The following is a 20,521-nucleotide window of genomic DNA, read 5'->3' on the forward strand; positions in this document are numbered from 1 at the left end:
TATAGATTTTTTTGCTAAATTAGTGATGAGATCTGATACTTTTTTACACTAGTGCTCTTGGTAAATAATCAGTTTTCAATTTAAGTTCCAACAAATAGTAAATACCCAAATGATAGCATTTTTCCCTGCCAGTTTCTGATGAGTATTTTTAGAAGGATAATAACTTAGATAACTACTCTGATGGATATCTTGCATATCTTGGATAACACAGTCACAGTGTGGAAGTACTTGCTTACCTAGAATGAGAAACCAAGAAAATTTTCACATTTTCTACTGAGTTAGAAATTGGGAGAAAAAGTATTCACATTATTGGCATTTGGGAAGGACAGAGAAAAGATTACACCTTATTTGTTATAATTGTTTTCTTCTTTTGCAGGCTGTAGAAGATGCCTTTGTGCCTGTTATAAAATTTGAATTTGATGGAATTGAAGTAAGTGTTACCTATTTTTCTGACTTTACAGTTAAACTATTTAACCTGTATGGGGTGTTTTTTTGGTACTGTTTTGTATTTTTTAAAAATCAGATTTACATAGGCCCATATTTTAAGGAATCAAATAGTCTAGTCATGGTGAATCCTTCCTCACCATGGAAGATGAACCAACCTCCATCCCTGCCCCCATTATTTTTATACACATCCGTCTTGTTCCCACAATCTCCTAAAATAATTATATTATTATAGTTTTAGTTAGAGCAGTATTCATTGTTTTTGTTATTACCATCTTATAAATAACAGTTCAAAACTAAGCACAAAATGTACTATTCTTTACTATGTGACTTTTGTTTTCTCGGAAGTTAATGTTTTGTGTGTTGTTTCCTTGATTTTTATACTTTTACTAATTCAAACTAGTCTCTCCTGGTTGTCTAAATCTCCATTAAATAGATTTGGATTTCTCAGGTGTTCTGTCATTAATATCTTGGAAAAATATCTCACTGATTCTTCTCATCTATTCAGATCTACTCTGATTGGTCTCCATTAGTGATACACAGCTGTCATTCTGACTTGTCTCTTCACTGATCCTGGGATTTCCTTTTGCTTCTCTAGTTTTCTTTTCTCTTGACTTGCTCTCATTTTAGAGGCACTCATCCACCAGCTTCCCTAAAAAGAGCACATATTTTTGAGATCTTGCATGTTTAAAAATGTCTTTATTCTGTTCTCACACCAAATTGATATGTTGGCTAAGTATAGAGTTCTAGGTGGGAAATAATTTTTCTTAGGATTTTGAAGGCCTTGTTTGCTTCATTGTCATCTAGTTCCCATACTCTGTTGAGTAATGTGAAACCAATTTGATTCCTCATTTTTTGTATGTGACCTGTTCTGTCTTTTTGGCCACTGTGTGGTTTTCTTTTTTCCACCTGGTCTTCATCATTGTAAAATTCATGGTAATACACTCTGTTTTGCCATGTATCTTTTCAAACAAATGTGCTAAGGCACTTAGTTCTTTGATTTGGAAATACCTGTCCTTCAGCTCTTGGAAATTGTATTGAATTCTGTTGTGTTTCCTGCCTTTGTTTTCTTTCCTCCTGGAACTCCTAACACTTTTGCACCCCCAGGACTGCCTTTTTTTTTTTTAAACTTCTTCCTTCCTACTTATAACTGTGTCTTCATATTTTGTTCTCCTTTTTGGGCTTGTCTCATCTTTTAAACTTTTCTCTTGTTTTTCATTTCTGCCATCATACTTTATTTTCTATGAATACTTTTTTATTCTCTAAGTGTTCCTTTTTATTTATGAGTTTATTTACAGTTTCTTGTCCTTATTTCCTAGATACATTTTATCTCTGCTTTCTTAGATCTGCTCAGTCTGTTACATTTGTCCAAAAACATTTGTTTTCCAGCTTTCATAGTTTTTACTGTTGTCTCCTACTGTGTTCTTTGACCTAGTAGGTTATGCCTTTAAAAACAATAACACTAGAACACCACAAAACAAAATCTTGCCAGTATTTTAGTGAGCTTTCAAGAGGGAATGAATGTAAATGTGTTGAATGTGCCATCTTTATCTAGAAATTTCACTCATATGGTTTTGATTTTTTTTTTTTTTTAATGCTTGGCAAAATTAAAATGCTTTCCCTTCATTTGAAAACTGTTCTCCCAAAACTTTGCAGTGATTTTCCAATGTGGTGTTGCCTGCATAGGCCTTTGGAACATTTTTGAGATGGGAAAGACAGAGAGAATGGACTAGGAGAAAAAGTAATATTTCTCTTTTCATTTTTCCAAAGATTGATTTAGTCTTTGCAAGATTGGCAATACAGACCATATCAGAAAATTTAGATCTAAGAGATGACTCTCGACTAAGAAGCCTTGATATAAGGTGTATTCGCAGCCTAAATGGTAAGCTTCTAAAAAGAAATTTCAGAAACCTGCTTGAAAATAGTTGGACAAATAGAGATCTTTTTGCAAAACTATTATAAGAATTAGCCTTAGTTTAAAATGATGTAATTTTCTTTATACAAGTAATCTGATCACATTTAACCATCATAAAACATAGATTTGAAATATTTATAGCAGTGGTTCTCAGGCTTATTCGTGTCAGGACCCCTTTACTCTCTAAACATTTTTTGAGGACCCCTCCCCAAGATCTTCCATTTACGTGAATTATATTTATCAATATATCATGTTAGAAATAAAAACTGAGAAATTTTTAAGGTATTTACTTAATCCGTTTAAAAATAGCTATAATAAATCCATTTATAAGTGAATGTAGGTATATTTTTGTGTGTGAGTGGCAGGTTTTTTCGCATTTTTGTGACTAATTTCTCATATCTGCTTTTACTGTCAGTATCATAAAATTTTACTTTGAAGCATAGGGAGAAATTCTGACTTCTTAAAGATATGTAATTGGAAAAGGGAGTATTTTAATACCCTTTCACATAATTGTGGATATTTAATACTACACCAAAACTTGACCAGTAACAGTTTTTTTTTCTTTTTAACAGCTTTTTTCAGGTATAATTACATACTATAAAATCCATCTTTTTTAGGTATATAATTTAGTAGTCAGTATATTCACAGTTGTACACTACAGTAGAATTTTAGAACATTTTTTATCATTCTCAAATGATCCCTCATACCCATTTGCAGTTATTCCCCTTTTCAACCTCCAGTTGCCGACAACCACTTCTATCTCTGTAGATTTACCTTTTCTGGATATTTCATATGAATGGGATCATATAATACATGGTCTTTTGTGTCTGGCTTCTTTCACTTTGCGTAATGTTTTTGAGGTTTATCCATGTTTGTAGCATACATCAGTAATTTGTTCCCTTTTCTGCTGAATTAAAAGTGATCTTTTTTACGTGTTGATTAGAATATAGAACCTGAAACTGTTATCAGTTAACTTTTGTACACTGTTAAAAAAGGTCTGCTTGTTACATTAAAATATATTGGTGTGTCTGATTCTTTGAATGGATCTTTTACCTGTGCATGATTCTGTCTTATCATGCCTTAGGTATGTGGAAAATACTGGCTCACAAAGTTATTTATATATTCTAAATACTAACTACTATAAAATAATTTTTAAAAAATCACGTTCATCACTATCACCACCAGTCTCATCAGAAAAGCCTAGGTCTTGGAAAGCTGTCAAGCTCATAGTAGCAAATACTAGTTGTCCAAAATTCTGATTTTTACTTGAAAGCTCGAGTTTTATTTCAATAAATTTCATCATTTGGTTTTCTAAAAGTGAGGGGCTCATTTTGTTCATTTTTTTATGAAATGTCTGCTAAATACCCAAAAATGAATAACCACAGTTGTGTGTCAATCATTCTTCTACTAAAACTGATGTTCCCTGAAAAAAAGAACATAGTTAGCTTACCTTGAACACGTTCAGACATCACACAAATTCCTCTCCTGTTTTCTAACTGCAAACTTGTGGTGAAGATAATATTGTCTACTAGTACACTTTGTTGGCACAGCTTTGATTCACTGCTTAGATCCCAGAAGTTTTATCCAACACTGGTTTCGCACCATGAGTGCAAATTTAACATGGTGAAACAGTCAAAGAACACATTAATATTACAAAAATAGATTTGACCTAATAGAGTCCCCAGAGTCCACTGACCACACCTTGAGAACTACTGGTTTATAGTATCTTCTTTAACTTAATCATTGTGTTTTGCTATATTTCCAGAGCAGCAATAGACTACAGTATTTGTGGATAAGGTTTGCATTAAAGCAATAATAGTTTTCTAACTTAGAGGCATTTGACTAACAGTAAAGCCAGATGTGGAGAAAAATAATTTCAGATTCATCTCTTATTTTAATATTAGATTGCATTACCTATGTGCTGTTTAATTCTTTATAAGCAAAGTGATTTCTGTTATATAAGGCCTAAATTTACATGGAGAAATTAAACTTCATATTTTATTACCTTTGATATTTTTAGCATTTGAGAGTTGAAGTTAAAAGGTTGTTTGAATTAACTGGAATTTGTTGCATAATGAAAAATGAATGCTTTGTGTTTTTCAGGATGTAGAGTTACTGATGAAATTTTGCATTTAGTGCCAAATAAAGAAACTTTCAGACTCACCCTAAGAGCAGTTAAACTATGGGCAAAACGTACGTATCCAAAGTCTTTAATTTTACCTTGAGTTATAAAATTACAATTTTCAGTTGTTCATGGTAGACAGACATAGGAAACTACTGTGGGGGATTGAGGTACAGTAAGTTTTGGAGGGGCTCTTTCTTTTTCAGATGTGACTCTTTTTTTCTTCCATAGGTGAAAACTAAAAGCCCCTGACTCTACATCTTAGGTTTCAGCCAGAGAGTTAGAATGAGTTAGAACTTGAAGAGTAAGATCCTTACTCATCTTCAAGTTCTCCGTAGGCAGAACCATCTTAATCATCTTTATCGCCATCGTCAGCAGTCTAGTATATAATAGGTGTGCAGTAAATTCCTACTGTATCACCTACAGTGATAGTTTTAACATTTTGTTTTTACCTTACAGCACTCTGTATTGAAGGGCAAAGTAGGAGATAAGATGAGTGACTTAGGGTTACTAACAAGAATGATCCTGTCATGAAGGTCTGCATGTTGATTTTAATGTTTCTATGATGGAAGAGAGTTCCAAGCAAATCTTAGGAGAGCAGTTAAACTTTAAGCTGTTCTTTATACGTGAATGTCATGGATAGTAGGTCCTAACAATAATTAACAACTATATTAATTTTCTAGGACGTGGTATTTATTCCAACATGCTGGGATTCCTTGGTGGTGTCTCTTGGGCAATGCTGGTTGCAAGAACTTGCCAATTATATCCAAATGCAGCAGCTTCTACTTTAGTTCATAAGTTCTTCTTAGTTTTTTCCAAATGGTAAGTAGTCATGTACATATTTTCTCAGCTTACTAACTTCTGCCTATGTGTATACTTATTTGGAAATAGAGTTATGCGTATACTTTTTCTGTTGTCTTACATTTGTTTTTAAAAGTTAAATTTTAAACATCAAATTTGAGGAAATGATGGGATACCAGATGGTGCTTTCTTCTAGGGGGTCTGTAAATGTGGGCCTTTAGCTAGTGAGAGTGGTCTTTGCTCTGCTAATTACTAGCTCTATATAGGTTAAAATCTCCTCATCTGTAAAATAGAGATAATAACCATAGCTGTTCCATGTATTTATTAGGAGTATTCTCAGTGAATGTTAGCTGTTGCTGTTACTAAATTATCAGAGTTAAGTCCATGAAAGCAAATAAGAAGGAAAGAAAAATTTCAGATTTAAATTAGTTAAAGTTAATGGGCAAAGCAGTATTTGGCCCTTTCAGAGATCACTGCTTTAAAATAAGCAGTTTTTAACATTTCATGTAGTTCCTGAAATGAGGTCTTACATGAGTTTATTTTCCTATTTCATGTTAGGGAATGGCCAAATCCTGTGCTGCTGAAGCAACCAGAAGAAAGCAATTTGAATTTGCCAGTTTGGGATCCTCGGGTATGTAACTTATTAAAGCTTTCTAGGAAAAGGACACTTCTGTAAAGTGAAAGTTAGAACTTGAAGAGTAAAGCTGTTCCAGTTCATCTTCCTTCTATGTAACTATAGTCCTTTCCCTCCCTCTACTGTGTTTTTTGGTGCAGATAATTTGTGTCTCCAATGCTGATCCAAATGTTATGGCATTAAAAATCACCCGTATAAGACTTGATGAGTGGTTGTATCAACCAGGGTATCATAATCTGTTGTTTAAAGCTGTCTTACAAGTAATTAGTTACTAATAATAAAATACTGACATATATAAAACATGTACTTTGCAGTACAGTTTAAAGCAGATTTTCGTGGTCCCACGATAGCAGAACTCTCACCTTGCATTTTAATTTGCTTTTTAGAGTACTCATTCCTGGGTAACCAAGGGGAAGGTGTGGAAAGAGGATAAGGGACCATTGGACCAGATAATCCTCTTTGCACTTACTATTATATTTCCTTGGTTCTAAAAGACCTTTGTTTATAAAGTGTACCATCAATTTAAGTTTGACTATCATACACATCTGACTTCAGAAATAAATGTAGTTGGGGAGGGGAAATGTTCTTCTTAGAATTGAGGAAATGTAGTATTAAAATATATTTCATATTCTTCAGACTTTTGGGGAAATGAAGTGAGGACAACTGAAATAGGAGAATAGATCAATTATTCTGCTTCTAATTTCACAGGTAAATCCATCAGATAGGTATCATCTCATGCCCATAATCACCCCTGCCTACCCACAACAGAATTCTACGTATAATGTGTCCACATCAACTCGAACAGTAATGGTAGAAGAATTTAAACAAGGTAAACCTGTTAGCCCTGTTGCCCTATACATATTCCCACAAGTTTTGGTTGACAACAATTTTATTCTATTGCAGTTATGCCTATTATTTCTAAAAATTCTTTCAAATGTGTTTTTTCAGTAATTGGTTTTGCAAAGTATGTGATAATATTAAAAGGCCAAAAATGGAGCCACTCCAGTCTGGTTGAAATTGACTTTTGTGTTCTAAGAAAGAACATAATAAATTTATACTTTTTTTTTTTTTTAACTTAGGGATTTGGTGGGGTTAGAGCTTTGAGGGAAGGGTAATACAGGAGCTATGATGCTGAGTGATGCTGAATTTTCAGAATCTGTGTTTCTTCTATTTAGGTCTTGCAGTCACAGATGAAATTCTTCAGGGGAAGTCAGATTGGTCCAAACTACTTGAGCCACCAAATTTTTTCCAAAAGTATAGGTATTTGAAATTTTGCATTTTGTGTGTGCGTGTGTGTGTGTGTAAGGAAGAATATTAAACTTACAAAGTTAATACATAATAGGTGACAGTTGTCACTTGAATAGTTCAAGTTAGGTAGACAATAGGTTAGCAGAAACCCTAGGTGATAAGAAAAGTCTATACTCTAGTAGTATCAACCCAGTATTTGTGGGGTTTGGTTTTAGTGAATGGTTTTTAATTAGAGGGTCTAGAATTAATTTTGTGAAAATCAGCGTGTTTTAATTTTCATAAATGTGTGCCTGTGTTAGCTTTTTTGTTCATTGGGAGGGAGAAAGAAAAAGTAATGATGAGGAGAAGGAAATGGCAACCCACTTCAGTGTTCTTGCCTGGAGAATCCCAGGGATGGGGGAGCCTGGTGGGCTGCCGTCTGTGGGGTCGCACAGAGTTGGACACAACTGAAGTGACTTAGCAGCAGTGACTGTATGTTTGTGTAAAATGGCATGACCATGTTGAGTGTATAAGTTTGTTAATTAAATTTTCTTCTAATAAAAATTTATTATGAAAAAAAATTTTTTTTAAATATCAAATAAACTGTTCACCTCTGTTGAGTCAATTAAAAAAAAAAAAAAAGAAAGAAAAAGTAATGATGGAAAGTCAAACTCTAACAATGATTTATGGCTTTTTCCCCCCTGATTGTTGCTGAAAATTCTTTACAGACATTATATAGTATTGACTGCCAGTGCATCAACAGAAGAAAATCATCTAGAGTGGTAAGGCATTTCAAGTTCTCTGCCTACTATGTAATGATAACATATTTATATGATGCTTTATCATTTCTAAAACACTTTCTTACTTTTCAATTATTAAATATTATAGTGACTGTTGTACTTGACCATGGAGTATCAATGTTTAAGAAATGCCATCAAATTAATGTTTCAGAATTGAAAGTGACATGAGATAAGGATATATGCACAGACTTTTGCTTTTTGTCACTTCTCAGAGTCAGATTTAAGCAAAATTGTGAGGCATTTGAATGATTCTGATACCTAGTATATAACCATAATGTCTATACAGACACACATATATATATACACACATACTCCAGTCATGACTATTTTCAGGGCCCTAAAAGGCAGTATTTTAGATCAAGAGTGCATTAAACAGATCTGTCCTTCTTGAAAAAGAAAGGGGAGGAAACAGAATTCACTAAGTAACTTTTCATTTACTTGAATGATATTCTAAACAGGGTCTCTTAATACACTGGACTGAATTTTTTTAATGAACATGTAAAGCTAGATTTAGAAAATGCAGAGGAACCAGTGATCCAATTGCCAAAAATCATTTGGATCATAGAAGAAGCAAAGGAATTCCACAAGAATGTCTACTTCTGCTTCATTGACCTCTCTAAAGCCTTTGACTGTTGTGTGGATCACAACAAACTGTGGAAAATTCTGAAAGAGATGGGAATACCAGACCAACTTACCTGCCTCCTGAGAAACCTGTATGCAGGTCAAGAAGCAACAGTTAGTACTGGATATGGAACAACAGACTGGTTCAAAACTGGGAAAGAGAGTACATCAAGGTATTGTCACCCTGCTTATTTAATTTATATGCAGAATACACCATAAGTGCTTGCCTGGATGAATAACAAGCCGGAATCAAGATTGCTGTGAGAAATATCAACAACCTCAGATATGCAGGTAATACCACCCTAATGGCAGAAAGCGAAGAGAAACTAAAGAGCCTCTTGATGAAAGTGAAAGAGGAGAGTGAAAAAGCTGGCTGAAAACTCACCATTCAAAAAATGAAGATTATGGCATCCAGTTCATCATTTCATGGCAAAGAGATGGGGAAACAATGGAAACAGTGATAGACTGTATTTTCTTGGGGTCCAGAATCATTGCAGATGGTAACTTCAGCCATGAAATCAAAAGATGCTTGCTCCTTGGAAGAAAAGCTATGACCAACCTAGACAGCATATTAAAAAGTAGAGCCGTCACTTTGCTGACAAAGGCCTGTATAATCAAGGCTATGGTTTTTCCACTGGTCATGTACAGGATGTGAGAGTTTGACCACAAAGAAGGCTGAGCACCAAAGAATTGATGCTTTCAAACCGTGGTGCTGGAGATGACTCTTGAGAATCCCTTGGATAGCAGGGAGATCCAAGCAGTCAGTCCTAAAGGAAATCAGTCCTGAATATTTGCTGGAAGAACTGAAGCTGAAACTCCAATACTTTGGCCACCTGATGCAAAGAGCCAGTTCATTGGAAAAGACCCAGATGCTGGGAAAGATTGAAGGCAGGAGGAGAAGGGGACAGCAGAGGATAAGATGGTTAGATGGCATACTGACTCAATGGAAATGAGTTTGCTCAAACTCTGGTAGATAGTGAAGGACAGGGAAGCCTAAGTGTGCTGCAGTCCATGGAGTCACAGAGTCAGACACGACTTAGCAACTGAACAACAAAATCATCATAGCTAATATGCTATTTGGTTTACTTGGATATAGCTTCCACATTTAACATTGAAAATTCTTATCTGTGTTTTTATTTTAGGGTTGGGTTAGTAGAATCTAAAATACGTGTACTTGTGGGAAATTTGGAACGGAATGAATTTATTACTCTTGCCCATGTAAATCCCCAGTCATTCCCAGGAAATAAGGAACATCATAAAGAGTAAGTTAATTATTTTTTAATATTTTATTTCTTAAATAATGTTACCTGACATGTGTATATTTAAGATCACTTATAAGATTGCCATGTTACATAGCCGTTATTGCTGTGTAACAGGCACTGATGGATGATGATAAATCGTGTACTTGAGCATAAGTGATCATGCTTAAAACTTAAGTACATGTTGGGAATTCTGTGGTGGCTCAGTGGTTAGGACTCTGACTCTCACTGCCCAGGGCCCAGGTTCAGTCCCTGGTCAAGGAACTAAAATCTCACAAGCCACATGATGAGGCCAAAAAAAAAAACCAACCAAGTACATACTATGTTGGTAGCCCACAGACCTCAACAATCCTTAAATACATAGTCAGTCATTTTCAAAGCATTTAATCTGCTTTATAATAACACAGGATAACTTAACATTTTTTTTTAAGAATTTGGCCAAACCATTGAAATTTGTATTTGTGCTTCCATAGAGACCAAGTTTTAATTATCAAAAAGCATCTGTAAAATTATTAAAAATTAATGGAAATTCTTAAATTTTATTTTATAGCAACAATTATGTATCAATGTGGTTCCTTGGAATAATTTTTCGGAGAGTAGAAAATGCAGAAAGTGTTAATATAGACTTGACATACGATATACAGTCATTTACTGATACAGGTAAGACTTTGTCATCATAGAGCTGTGGCACTCAACCTTGGCTGTAATGCAGTATCCTCTGTCTAGGATCTGGCTGGCTGTATTTTTATAAAGTTCCACATTTGGTTAAATGAACATGAAACATCTATATTGTGAAACTCTACGCTGCCCTTAAAAAAGTAAAGGCATGATGAAACAACTTACAAGACCTCTTGGGGGAGGAGGGAGGTACAGACCAGTAGGTATGGTATAGTATCATTTATATAAATCAGTAAAGAAATGCATGCATTTTTGCTTAAAAATCATAGACTATCTCTGGAAGGATATATAGTTTTTAATAAAAGAAACTGGCAGAATTGCTTTTAGGTCAAGGAACTAACTGGGTGTGTCTGACAGAGGCAACTTCACTGTATACTCATGAACTCTTTGAGTTTTGTACCATGTGAATATATTAACTTTTAAAACAAAAAGACTAAAGAAACTCTAGATTTTTAGTGTGTACAGCCAGTGTTTATAACCAAAGTCATAAAGATTACTTGTTTTTTGACCTTTATTTTACATGAAATAAGTATCAGTCAATACAGGCTTGCTGAATATGTTTCAGAATCAGTGAAAAGAATCTTATCTTCTAAGACCATCTCTGTGGAATATCTTAATATATTTGTTATAAATGTGGGCTTGTCTTAATAATATGGAAACTACATTTATACTATATTCTTGGTTAGCTCATCTGAGTTTTTCTTTTGAACTAGCACTCATATTTATCATGAAAATGCAGGTTTCTCTGCATCACCTTACAACTACTGAATCATAGGCTCTGGGAGTGGAGCCAGAAGTCTGCACATTGAACATGCACTCTTGAGGGTTCTTTTATAAGCAGTCTGGAATGAAAACATAGATATTTTTCCATTCTAATTTGGACTCATTTTTTCCAAAAGGAAGGGGTTGGGAACCTCTGTTTATTACAGATTTATAAAATGTTCTCCAGATAGAGATATTGAGGCCCCAAGAGATTATATAATTTGCATTTCACAGTAGATACTGTGCAGAAGAAACCTCCCACCCCTCTCTTAGCTTATCATATGAGTATTCACAATTAACACACACTAAATAATTTATATAATAGTTAATAAAACTGACTTTCTTACAAGGGGTGAGAAGCACCAGAGTGGGAATCTGGGGCTATGTGTATTTCAGTATTGGCAGGGCATTCAAGGCTGTTGAGTCTTGCTTACCTACCTGGATGATAAGGATGTACTTCTAGATGGTTTCTCATGTCTAACAGTCTATGACTCATATAGTAAAAGAAGCTTCATGGAGGAGGAGAGCTTAAATTGCATCTTGTGTATATGGTATTAGGATTAGCCCAGATTTGGGCAGGTAGTAATGAGAAGAGATTGCCCTTAGGGAAAATAGCAGAAAACAAGATTTTGGAAAACTTTTATCCATACATTAATTTTGTTAGTGAGATTAGATTATGGGAAAGTCTTACAAGTTGGACATGAGGAAACTAGTCAGTACTTGAAAAGGATTGTGATGTTGTGAAAATGTTTTGGAAGTATGTGTGCTGTAAGAAGAATGTGTTTTTGTGTAGTAATGTGGAGATACTGAAGGTTCGTATTTTAGAAAAACAAAATAGCACCCTTTCTTTAGAAAGGAGTTTCCCATTTTAACATACTGACTTTTGTTACAGTGTACAGACAGGCAAACAATATTAACATGCTAAAGGAGGGAATGAAAATTGAAGCAACTCATGTTAAAAAAAAACAACTTCATCACTACCTTCCTGCAGAAATTCTTCAGAAGAAGAAGAAGGTGAGTTTGTACTCACCTCTCCAGTCTGAACCCAGACACATGATCCTGGGCCCAAATCTGCATTTCGGCAGCACCCAAACCTATTGAGAAGGTTTGGGAAAGTACAGGCAATTCAATCTAGGACTAAAATCTTAACCTTCATTAATCACAAAATATCTTTTGTTTTATATGTACTTCAGAATTGAAACCATTTTTCTCATTTACTTATTGAAATCCTAAAAGCTTTTCCCCTGTTTCAGCAAAGTCTATCTGATGTCACCCGAAGTTCAAGTGGACCTCAATCCAAAAGATCATCTCTGGATAGCAATTGTTTGGACAGCTCCAGAGACACTGATAATGAAACACCTTTTAATTCCCCAGTGTCTGCAAACAAGCCTTCCAAGCCTGATATTCCTCCTTCAGGGGAGACAGAGAGGTCTGCATTTCAAAATTTTCCTTTCAGTCTTCAGTTTATTTGAGGATAATATAAACTTGTGTACTTTTGCTAAATATCTTTTAACTGTAAAAAAAAAAATTTTGTGAGTTACTAGTCAGTTTCTTATTTAGAATTACTTGACAGTTTGTGGTAATCCTGTGGGATGTGTAGGTTTATGAATATATGGGAATATTAATAGGTAAGTAAACAGAAATGTCCAGGTTTTCTCTTTAATTTTTGCTGTTAATTCTCACTGGGTCCTCTTCCTTCCCCCACTGTTTTTTTTCTTCCTTTGGTGAAATGTTAAAGTAGGAGTACTTGAAAGAAGTAATTTAAACATTTAGTTAAGGTTTTAAATACATACTGTTTAAATAATTTAATAATGATTATGTAACACTTTTTATAGGAATAATGCTGAGCCTGCTGCTGTAATCGTGGAAAAGCCACTGAGTGTCCCGCCAGCTCAAGGGCTATCTATTCCTGTCATTGGTGCAAGTAGGTATCTACACTTTTCTTAGTTATGATTCTATTACATCTGTATTTAATTACTAAAACCTTTCTTTTTTCCTTTTCAGAAGTCGACTCTGCATTAAAAGCTGTATCACCCCCAGCTGTGTGTACCATTCCTACGGTAGTAGGACGAAATGTCATTCCTAGGGTCACACCTCACAACCCTGTCCAGGGGCAGCCACATCTAAATGGGATGTCAAATGTAACCAAGAATGTTACGCCTAAAAGACCCCACTCCCCATCCGTAGATGGGTCCTCTAAGAGGTTGAAAGACATAGAAAAGGTATGATTACAGAGTCAATGGTGATTCCGTAGTCAATTTTTTTTTTCAAAGTAAACTTAAAATAGTGGTAAAGAAGCTCACAGTTCTTCATAGTTACCTTAGTATTCCGTTAGGATTTGACCGTTTAAAAAGAATATTTACCTAAACCCTAATAGGATAATACTAATTGTTCATTCTGAATTCAAACTAATAATGTGTCTAAAAATTTGAATGATTAGTCTGAGTTTCTCCTTGTCTTACGTAAAAGTCATTATTGGTAACTAAATTAATTTATTGAGTTAATAATGGTGATCTCCTCTGCCTCCAATAGGTGGTGGTATAAGTACTATCATCTCAGTAGATCAAACTGTAGAAATTAAGGGTGTCAATTAAATTCAATCTGATTTAAATTATCTTTGCTCATCAAACCTGTTTGTAAAAGTTTTGACATTAGCCTGGTCACTAATTAGTTTCTTATTTTATATAGACTTATATGGTTTTATAGATAATAAATAGCACCTATAAATACATAGTACCTATTTAATAGGTAATAATAGCACCTCATTTTAATGTTTATATTTTAGTTTATTCGACTTGAATCAACGTTTAAGGAATCACGTGCTGCTGAAGACAGAAAAAGAAAATCAGTGGTAAGTATATTAATAGTGTGCTTAAAAATACTTAAAGAGCCATGTACCAGGAAAAGTACAATATTCAAAAGTAGATCAGATTTATCTCTTAACTTTTAGTTATGGCTTATATCATGTAGAAATAAATATTTGCATATAGGAACGTTTTCACTTGTATGTAATTCTGTTTTTAGGATGCCATTGGAGGAGAATGTATGCCTATTCCAACTATTGATACATCACGCAAAAAGGTAACAGTCTAATTTGTAAATAAAATGCACAAGTACGAGTTCATAGGTAATCTACAGGTACAAAAAGCTCATTAAGAAGAGCCTAGCACTTAGGTGAAGGAAAGAATTAATAAGATTTTGTCCGTATCCTCCATATCAGCAGTGTAGTTGGAAGTTGGGGATGGAAATAGCAGAGTATATGAGCCTAAATGTATGTATCTCAAAAGTCTAGAAAAGAGGGAGTTGTTCAAGATTTCATGATTTATTCAAGGTATGTCCAACTTTTGTTTTTAAAGAAGCAGTTTAGTGCTCAGCACAGTAATTCCTGCCAGCACTTGATAGTCTTTTGTTGTACCCCATTGCTTACTGTGAAAATCAGGCTTGATAGTTGGGGACCATACTTACTAATATTTTGGAGGAACCAAATATACTGGTGTATAGAGTAAGTATCTTTGAAATATGAGCTAAAGAGCCCCTAAATCTTAATTTAAATATTTATTTTCAAGGGATTAACATTTTAGCTAGTAATGTAGGTTCTCGTGTTTCTTGTTGTAGTCAACTGTCACCCTGCCAGATTCCCCTGGATGTATTGGCAGTTCTAAAGCAAAATAGAAAATGTCCTCATACTTTCTATTAGTTGTAGAATTTACACAGTTTAACATAAGAGCAAGTTAGAAAAAATAGAGGTGTATAATTATATAATGTATGGTAGTGGAAGAAAAAATTTGAGGTGGATATTAAAGTGTGAAATGAAATGTCTGAGTTTTACTTTAAAAGATTTCAAGTATAAAGGGCAAGCGGTATAACCCAAACAACTACGGCAAAATTTTAATAATGTCTGAGTCTTCATTGTGGCATCTTCATCGTCCTTTCTATTCTTTTATGCATGTCTGAAATTTTTCATGTTTTTTAATGGATGCCCCTATAATACAATTGTTTAGCCAAGGTAACGTGAAAGGAGGATTACTTCTTGCAGTCTTCTCTTAATGACTTGAAGCTTACATATTGTGTTTCCATCACACAACTATTTGTATTTTAGGTTTCCATCTTTGTTTCTCAGTTTCATAGACTTGCCTTCATTATGTAATACTCTTTAATGTCTTCAAAAGCCTTCATAGAGATGTTACTGAATTGTACCATCACTAAAGTTACCTACCCTGACTGCAAAGTCAGTTTTCCTAAAAACTTAATTACCTCACAAGTTGGGTTATTCTCCATGAATGTTGTACAGAAACTAATTGAGGGATATAACTCGATGTCAAGTTTCCCTCTGTATACACACTCATTTCTCACCTTGCACCCTGAGAATTTCGTGTTTAGTGACTGTAGTCTTCCTGTTTCTCTTTACTGTTGCCTGACTCTGAGGAGGACTTTGTGCATTTCTCAGTGTAGAAGTGTCGACTGATTTTACACAGCCCTCTTTTTTATTCATACAGCCCTCCCACTTCTGCCCTTTCCCTGTCCCTTTGCTTTTCACCTGTTTTTAAGTCCCCCAAACAAGAAGTACCTATGAACATCGGGAGAAAGTATTCAACGCATACTTGAGTGTATAGGAACTTAGAGCTCTTGGCAAAAAAATCAGACTTTTGTTACTGTTTTACTCACTGGACCTTTATAATATGTATTTGTTTTTCCTTCTTTGTTTCTATTTCTTTCTAACAGAGACTGCCCAGCAAAGAACTACCAGATTCATCATCTCCAGTTCCAGCAAATAACATCCGTGTCATCAAAAATTCCATTCGGCTGACCCTAAATCGGTAAAAGCAGTGCCTCCTTACTAAAGTGAATATGCAATCATTTAGTGGCATAGATGCAGCCACTCTTAAGGATAGAGTGAGCTGTCACACATAAGATAAGGTGAAAGTTACAGTCATCCGCCTAACGACCTTGAAGTGTTTTTTTGAACTCTCACACTTTGACCTGCAGATGCTGTAGCATTCTCTCATTGATTGCTACATACACTTCTCTGAGGATCACCTGCTATCAAATTGTCATCTGCAGTCTTATGGCTTTGCGTTGGAGGTTTTACTGCCTTAACTTTCGATGCTTGTTTCTCTGTTATGGGAACCAGTTCTTGGCTCTTTGGACACTCATAAAACAAGTCCTGAAATATCCACCGCCCCCGCCTTTTTTTAAGTCTTATGTTGTAATCATTGTATAGAACTGAAAAAAATTGAAGAAAAAAAAAAAAAAGTCTTGTAATTTTCCAAATGTTAACACATTTACTTTAGCATTGAAGCCACTTTGTGAAACCTGAGATAAATGAATGTGAGGTATCTTTTCTGCTTTCCTCATTTGTGTAGATGTACTTTTTGTCTGTTCTGTTGATTTAAATTATTTTTTCTCAGATTGGCACATGAAATATTTAAATTTTATTTTTTTGTGCCTTTCTGTCCAAATGTTGCATAGTTACCAGGGAGGATTAGTCCAGTGATTACATAAGAGTTGGGCACCACAAATTCTCTATATTTTGCCTCCTGTGGAGGCCTTTGAAATGCATCTTTATTAAGAATCAAAATATAACCAGAATACTGAAAGTCAGTATATGAACGGTAAAATTATTACATAACCTATCTCATGCCATTCTTGTTAGTTGACTGGTATTTTTTACTGAGGAGCAACTCAATCTGGCATCAACAATAAAGATACTTTAAGTATGGCAAACTTGTATTTTTGACGTGTACAATTTAACTTGGCATGATAATTCCTGACCATTACGTATCCCCACAACTTCAGTTTCTTCACGGACTAGGCATGCAGAAATAAGCAGTGGATTTTATTGAGACCTAAAGGCATTTTTGATGACATTGTTACCAACCATTAATTGGCTCAGGACCTTTGTAATTTTTATTTAAATATGAGTTGTCTTTTTTTACACTGCTTTTTTCAGTCCTTTTCTTAATATTTTTTAAGTTTCATGAATGCATGCTCCATTTATTGAAATCCATAACCATGTAATTCTTGTAATATGTTGATTCAGTGTTTTGTAAATGAAGTCCTATGTATTTTCAGAGTATTTTTGTATGTACTGTAAGATACCATCTTTTCAAAGAGAAAACTTTAAAACCTTTACTGTCTCTCTTTAGTCTAATTTTTTAAATATGGATTATGCTTGAATTAAAATGAAAATGTATAGATTACACAGCCAGGAATGCTGGTATATATTACCTTCCTCAGCTTGCACTCACCATTTAGCGGGTCTAGTAGGGAAAACAAAATGGTACGTTTGAATAGTGCAGGGAGAAGCCCTTGGTTGTATAGTTTATAGGACACACAGGATGCCATTTAGCCATTGGAGTCATAGTTCATTTCTTCTTGCAAGCCCTTTACCATTGAGCTGAAATGACTTGAATTCTGATTGTCAGAGAGCAGTATCCTTCTTCTCCCCTCCTGTTCCTGACCCCTACCTACATCTCTGAAATGGAAATTCTAGTGTTTACTTCTAAGTTTTCCTTTGTGAAAGTTAAAGAATAGCAAGGAGAAAACAATGGTTGTTCCCTTATTTATTTTGTACATAGGAAAAGACGAGAATGAAATCCCATGACCAAATGGTAGCTTCCTTGGCAAAGCTGTTTTTTTAGCTGACCCTTGTCCTTTATTCAGGTATTTTGAGCTTTGTTTTATAAATATTCTGTTTGAGCAAAAGTACATGATTATGAAAGGACTGAATAACTGTCATGTGACTCAAAACATTAAAAACTTCTTTAAGGGCTTTAAGAATTCTTCATACATAGATCCAAGTTTCACCTACTATGTAAACCAATTCTTTGGAGTAACTAGCGGAGTTTCTTTTTAATAAGAAAGCAACGGCCTAACCTTTGTACTATAGTATAGTCATATCTCTTGTTTTAAGTGTCCATTTGACATGGGGTTAAAGACATAGCCAAATAACTCCTCAGAGACAGTATTCTTCAACCTGTTTGCTGACTGGTTTGGGGAATTGATGAGATGCTTTTGAGATGGTGGGTTTGGTCAGAAATGAAGTGTTTTCTATCCCAAACAGTAGGTAGATCAGTACAGTTGATCCTTGAACAACACAGATTTGAATTACACAGGTCCTATATGTATATACTACAGAGGTCCTATATGTTACCTATACATATTTTTTCAATAAATAGTACTTGTATTTTTATCTTACAGATCTTTAAGTAGGGGAGATCACAATACGTAGAATCAAAAGAACTAGGGTTTGAGTCGTGATTCTATCCAAACTGTTTCAGCTTCCTGCCCTTGGGTGAGTCATGTATCAATTCCTATGTTTTTGAGACAGAGTTAGCAGTACAAGTGTTTTCAACTGGGGTGAGGGGTTCAGCACCCCTACATTGTGCAAGGGTCAGCTGCACATTTTGTCGTCATGGTAGGAGATGGGGTTCCAAGTGAGTTAAGAGGGGGGCGTGATCTGTGACTCTGTGCTATGTTCAGAGGCGCTAGGCGAGTGTGTTTGATTCTGAGGTGTGTTTTATTTCAAGAATAACTAGAAATATATTTTACAAAGTCGAATAACCTGTTCTGTATGTAGACAACACATTCATTTTCATGACGGTATTAAATTTTAATCTTACTTTTCAGTGACTGGCTCTAAAGAATTATATATATCAAAGAAACGATTATCTGCTAGTTTAAACCTTAGGGATTTAACTAATTTGAGAGACAGGATACATGGCTTAAAACCTTGTAAAATTAGGGGAAGAGGATTTTACAAGACTGTGTTTACAATAAGAGTTTTTGTCTTAAGACAGCAATTTGGTAACATTAAAGTGCTTACTGTCCTATATAGGCACAGAGAAGTGAAGACAAACAGTGTCAAAATGGGCTAAACTTATTTTCCACGGTGTCCACCACTTGAAAATAGGAACTCCCAACTTGCAAGATCATGGACTGTAGGGAATCCCTTGTAAATATATATAAGAAGTTTCTGTTCATATGCATATGTCTGAGGGGAAGTTCATACTTTCATCAGTTCTCAAAATGGTTCATGACACTAAGAAAAAAAAAGTTAGGGACCACAGCTTTACAGGATTGAATAATCCCAAACTTTGGAATTTTCTTAAGATTTTTATGTGGTATATTTCTGAAAATGTACTGTGGCTCTTAACTAGTAAAGTGGGCTAATGAAAGACTCTGGAATACTAAATTTCTCTTTTCAAGTTTTCTTTATATATCTCAGATGAAACTTTATCAGTATTTAGAAAAAGCTTTATGATTGGATTTATAAATGTCTTCATGTTAACTTCAATTCATTTAACAGGGTCAAACCAACAAATTTCAACGTAGGAACGATCAGAGTAGAATAGCTTAGAATAATCATTAGAAATGGTAAAAAGCAGAATTAATCATTAAAGATCCTTAAAAAATAATAATTAAAGATTCTAATCCTTTGATTTGGTAGCCTTAAATTTCTTATTCCTCCATGTTTGTGGTTCAGACTGAACAGACCAATAAATAGAACTTTAGTGTAAAAAAAATTTTTTAATAAATAAAATTATGTGAGTGCATAAATAACTACCTATTAAACCTTCCAAAGCTTGGAATTTAAGTCATGATAATAGTGATGAATATAGTGCAAGCAATAGAAAAAAGCCAGTCTCAAAAATGGTAACTATTTCCTTAGGATTTTTTAAAAGAATTGTACAAGGTCAGAGCCTTCCCAGATTTCCTATTTTTTTCTGGAGTTTTATATTTGAAGTTAGCTGAACATAAGATTATCATCAGGCTTGCTCTTAATTTTTTAATGTATTGCTGCATTTTTAGCAAGGACCCAAGTAATTACCTTTAAAAGTACTTAGGATATATTTGAGGTAAATGGTGCTACATCACTTCACAGTATTAATGTAAAATGAATGCAGCTGCTGCTCCTTTCTAGTTAGCTGTTTGTGTAATTCATATTAATTTTCCTGCTTTTTATTTGGATTGTCTTAATTTCTTAGTTGTACACACAAGCCTCATTATCTGTCTGGAATAAGTAATATAATAAACTTGCTTTGATAAATAGGTATTGGTGATTGACTGATATTATTCGGGAGTAACTTAAAAGTACCAGACGTCTTTACTTATATTTCAGACTGACAGCCAGTTAGTTGGTCATTTACCTCTCAGACTCTTTGGCAGATAATGGGATCCACTACTTGCTTAATACAAAAGCAAATCTCATATGCAGTTTGCCTTACACGGAATATCTGATTAAATATTAGCAAGCAG

The 20,521-nt window shown here is 34.5% G+C and overlaps 1 protein-coding gene across 5 annotated transcripts in view; it reads left to right on the forward strand.

Moving 5' to 3' along the window:
- PAPOLG (poly(A) polymerase gamma) overlaps positions 1-20,316 on the forward strand; it is a 33,979-nt gene extending 13,663 nt beyond the window's left edge. For 2 of the 5 annotated variants that reach the window (XM_061432473.1, XM_061432474.1), the window contains exons 6-23: positions 377-430; positions 2,215-2,326; positions 4,463-4,552; positions 5,165-5,303; positions 5,841-5,913; positions 6,625-6,745; positions 7,092-7,176; positions 7,872-7,925; positions 9,707-9,826; positions 10,374-10,483; positions 12,156-12,277; positions 12,517-12,692; positions 13,099-13,187; positions 13,268-13,485; positions 14,049-14,114; positions 14,288-14,344; positions 15,986-16,080; positions 16,250-17,393. In XM_061432473.1, the coding sequence (XP_061288457.1) occupies positions 377-430; positions 2,215-2,326; positions 4,463-4,552; positions 5,165-5,303; positions 5,841-5,913; positions 6,625-6,745; positions 7,092-7,176; positions 7,872-7,925; positions 9,707-9,826; positions 10,374-10,483; positions 12,156-12,277; positions 12,517-12,692; positions 13,099-13,187; positions 13,268-13,485; positions 14,049-14,114; positions 14,288-14,344; positions 15,986-16,080; positions 16,250-16,484 (2,016 nt within the window). In that variant the 3' untranslated portion in view covers positions 16,485-17,393. Of the gene's footprint in view, positions 1-376; positions 431-2,214; positions 2,327-4,462; positions 4,553-5,164; positions 5,304-5,840; positions 5,914-6,624; positions 6,746-7,091; positions 7,177-7,871; positions 7,926-9,706; positions 9,827-10,373; positions 10,484-12,155; positions 12,278-12,516; positions 12,693-13,098; positions 13,188-13,267; positions 13,486-14,048; positions 14,115-14,287; positions 14,345-15,985; positions 17,394-18,463 lie in introns of those variants that run through there. The other 3 variants (XR_009739381.1, XM_061432476.1, XM_061432477.1) reach the window with 3 other exon arrangements.
- The last annotated feature ends 205 nt before the right edge of the window (positions 20,317-20,521 follow it).

Source organism: Bos javanicus, chromosome 11 (assembly GCF_032452875.1).
Source record: "Bos javanicus breed banteng chromosome 11, ARS-OSU_banteng_1.0, whole genome shotgun sequence".
NCBI classification, from domain to species: domain Eukaryota; kingdom Metazoa; phylum Chordata; class Mammalia; order Artiodactyla; family Bovidae; genus Bos; species Bos javanicus.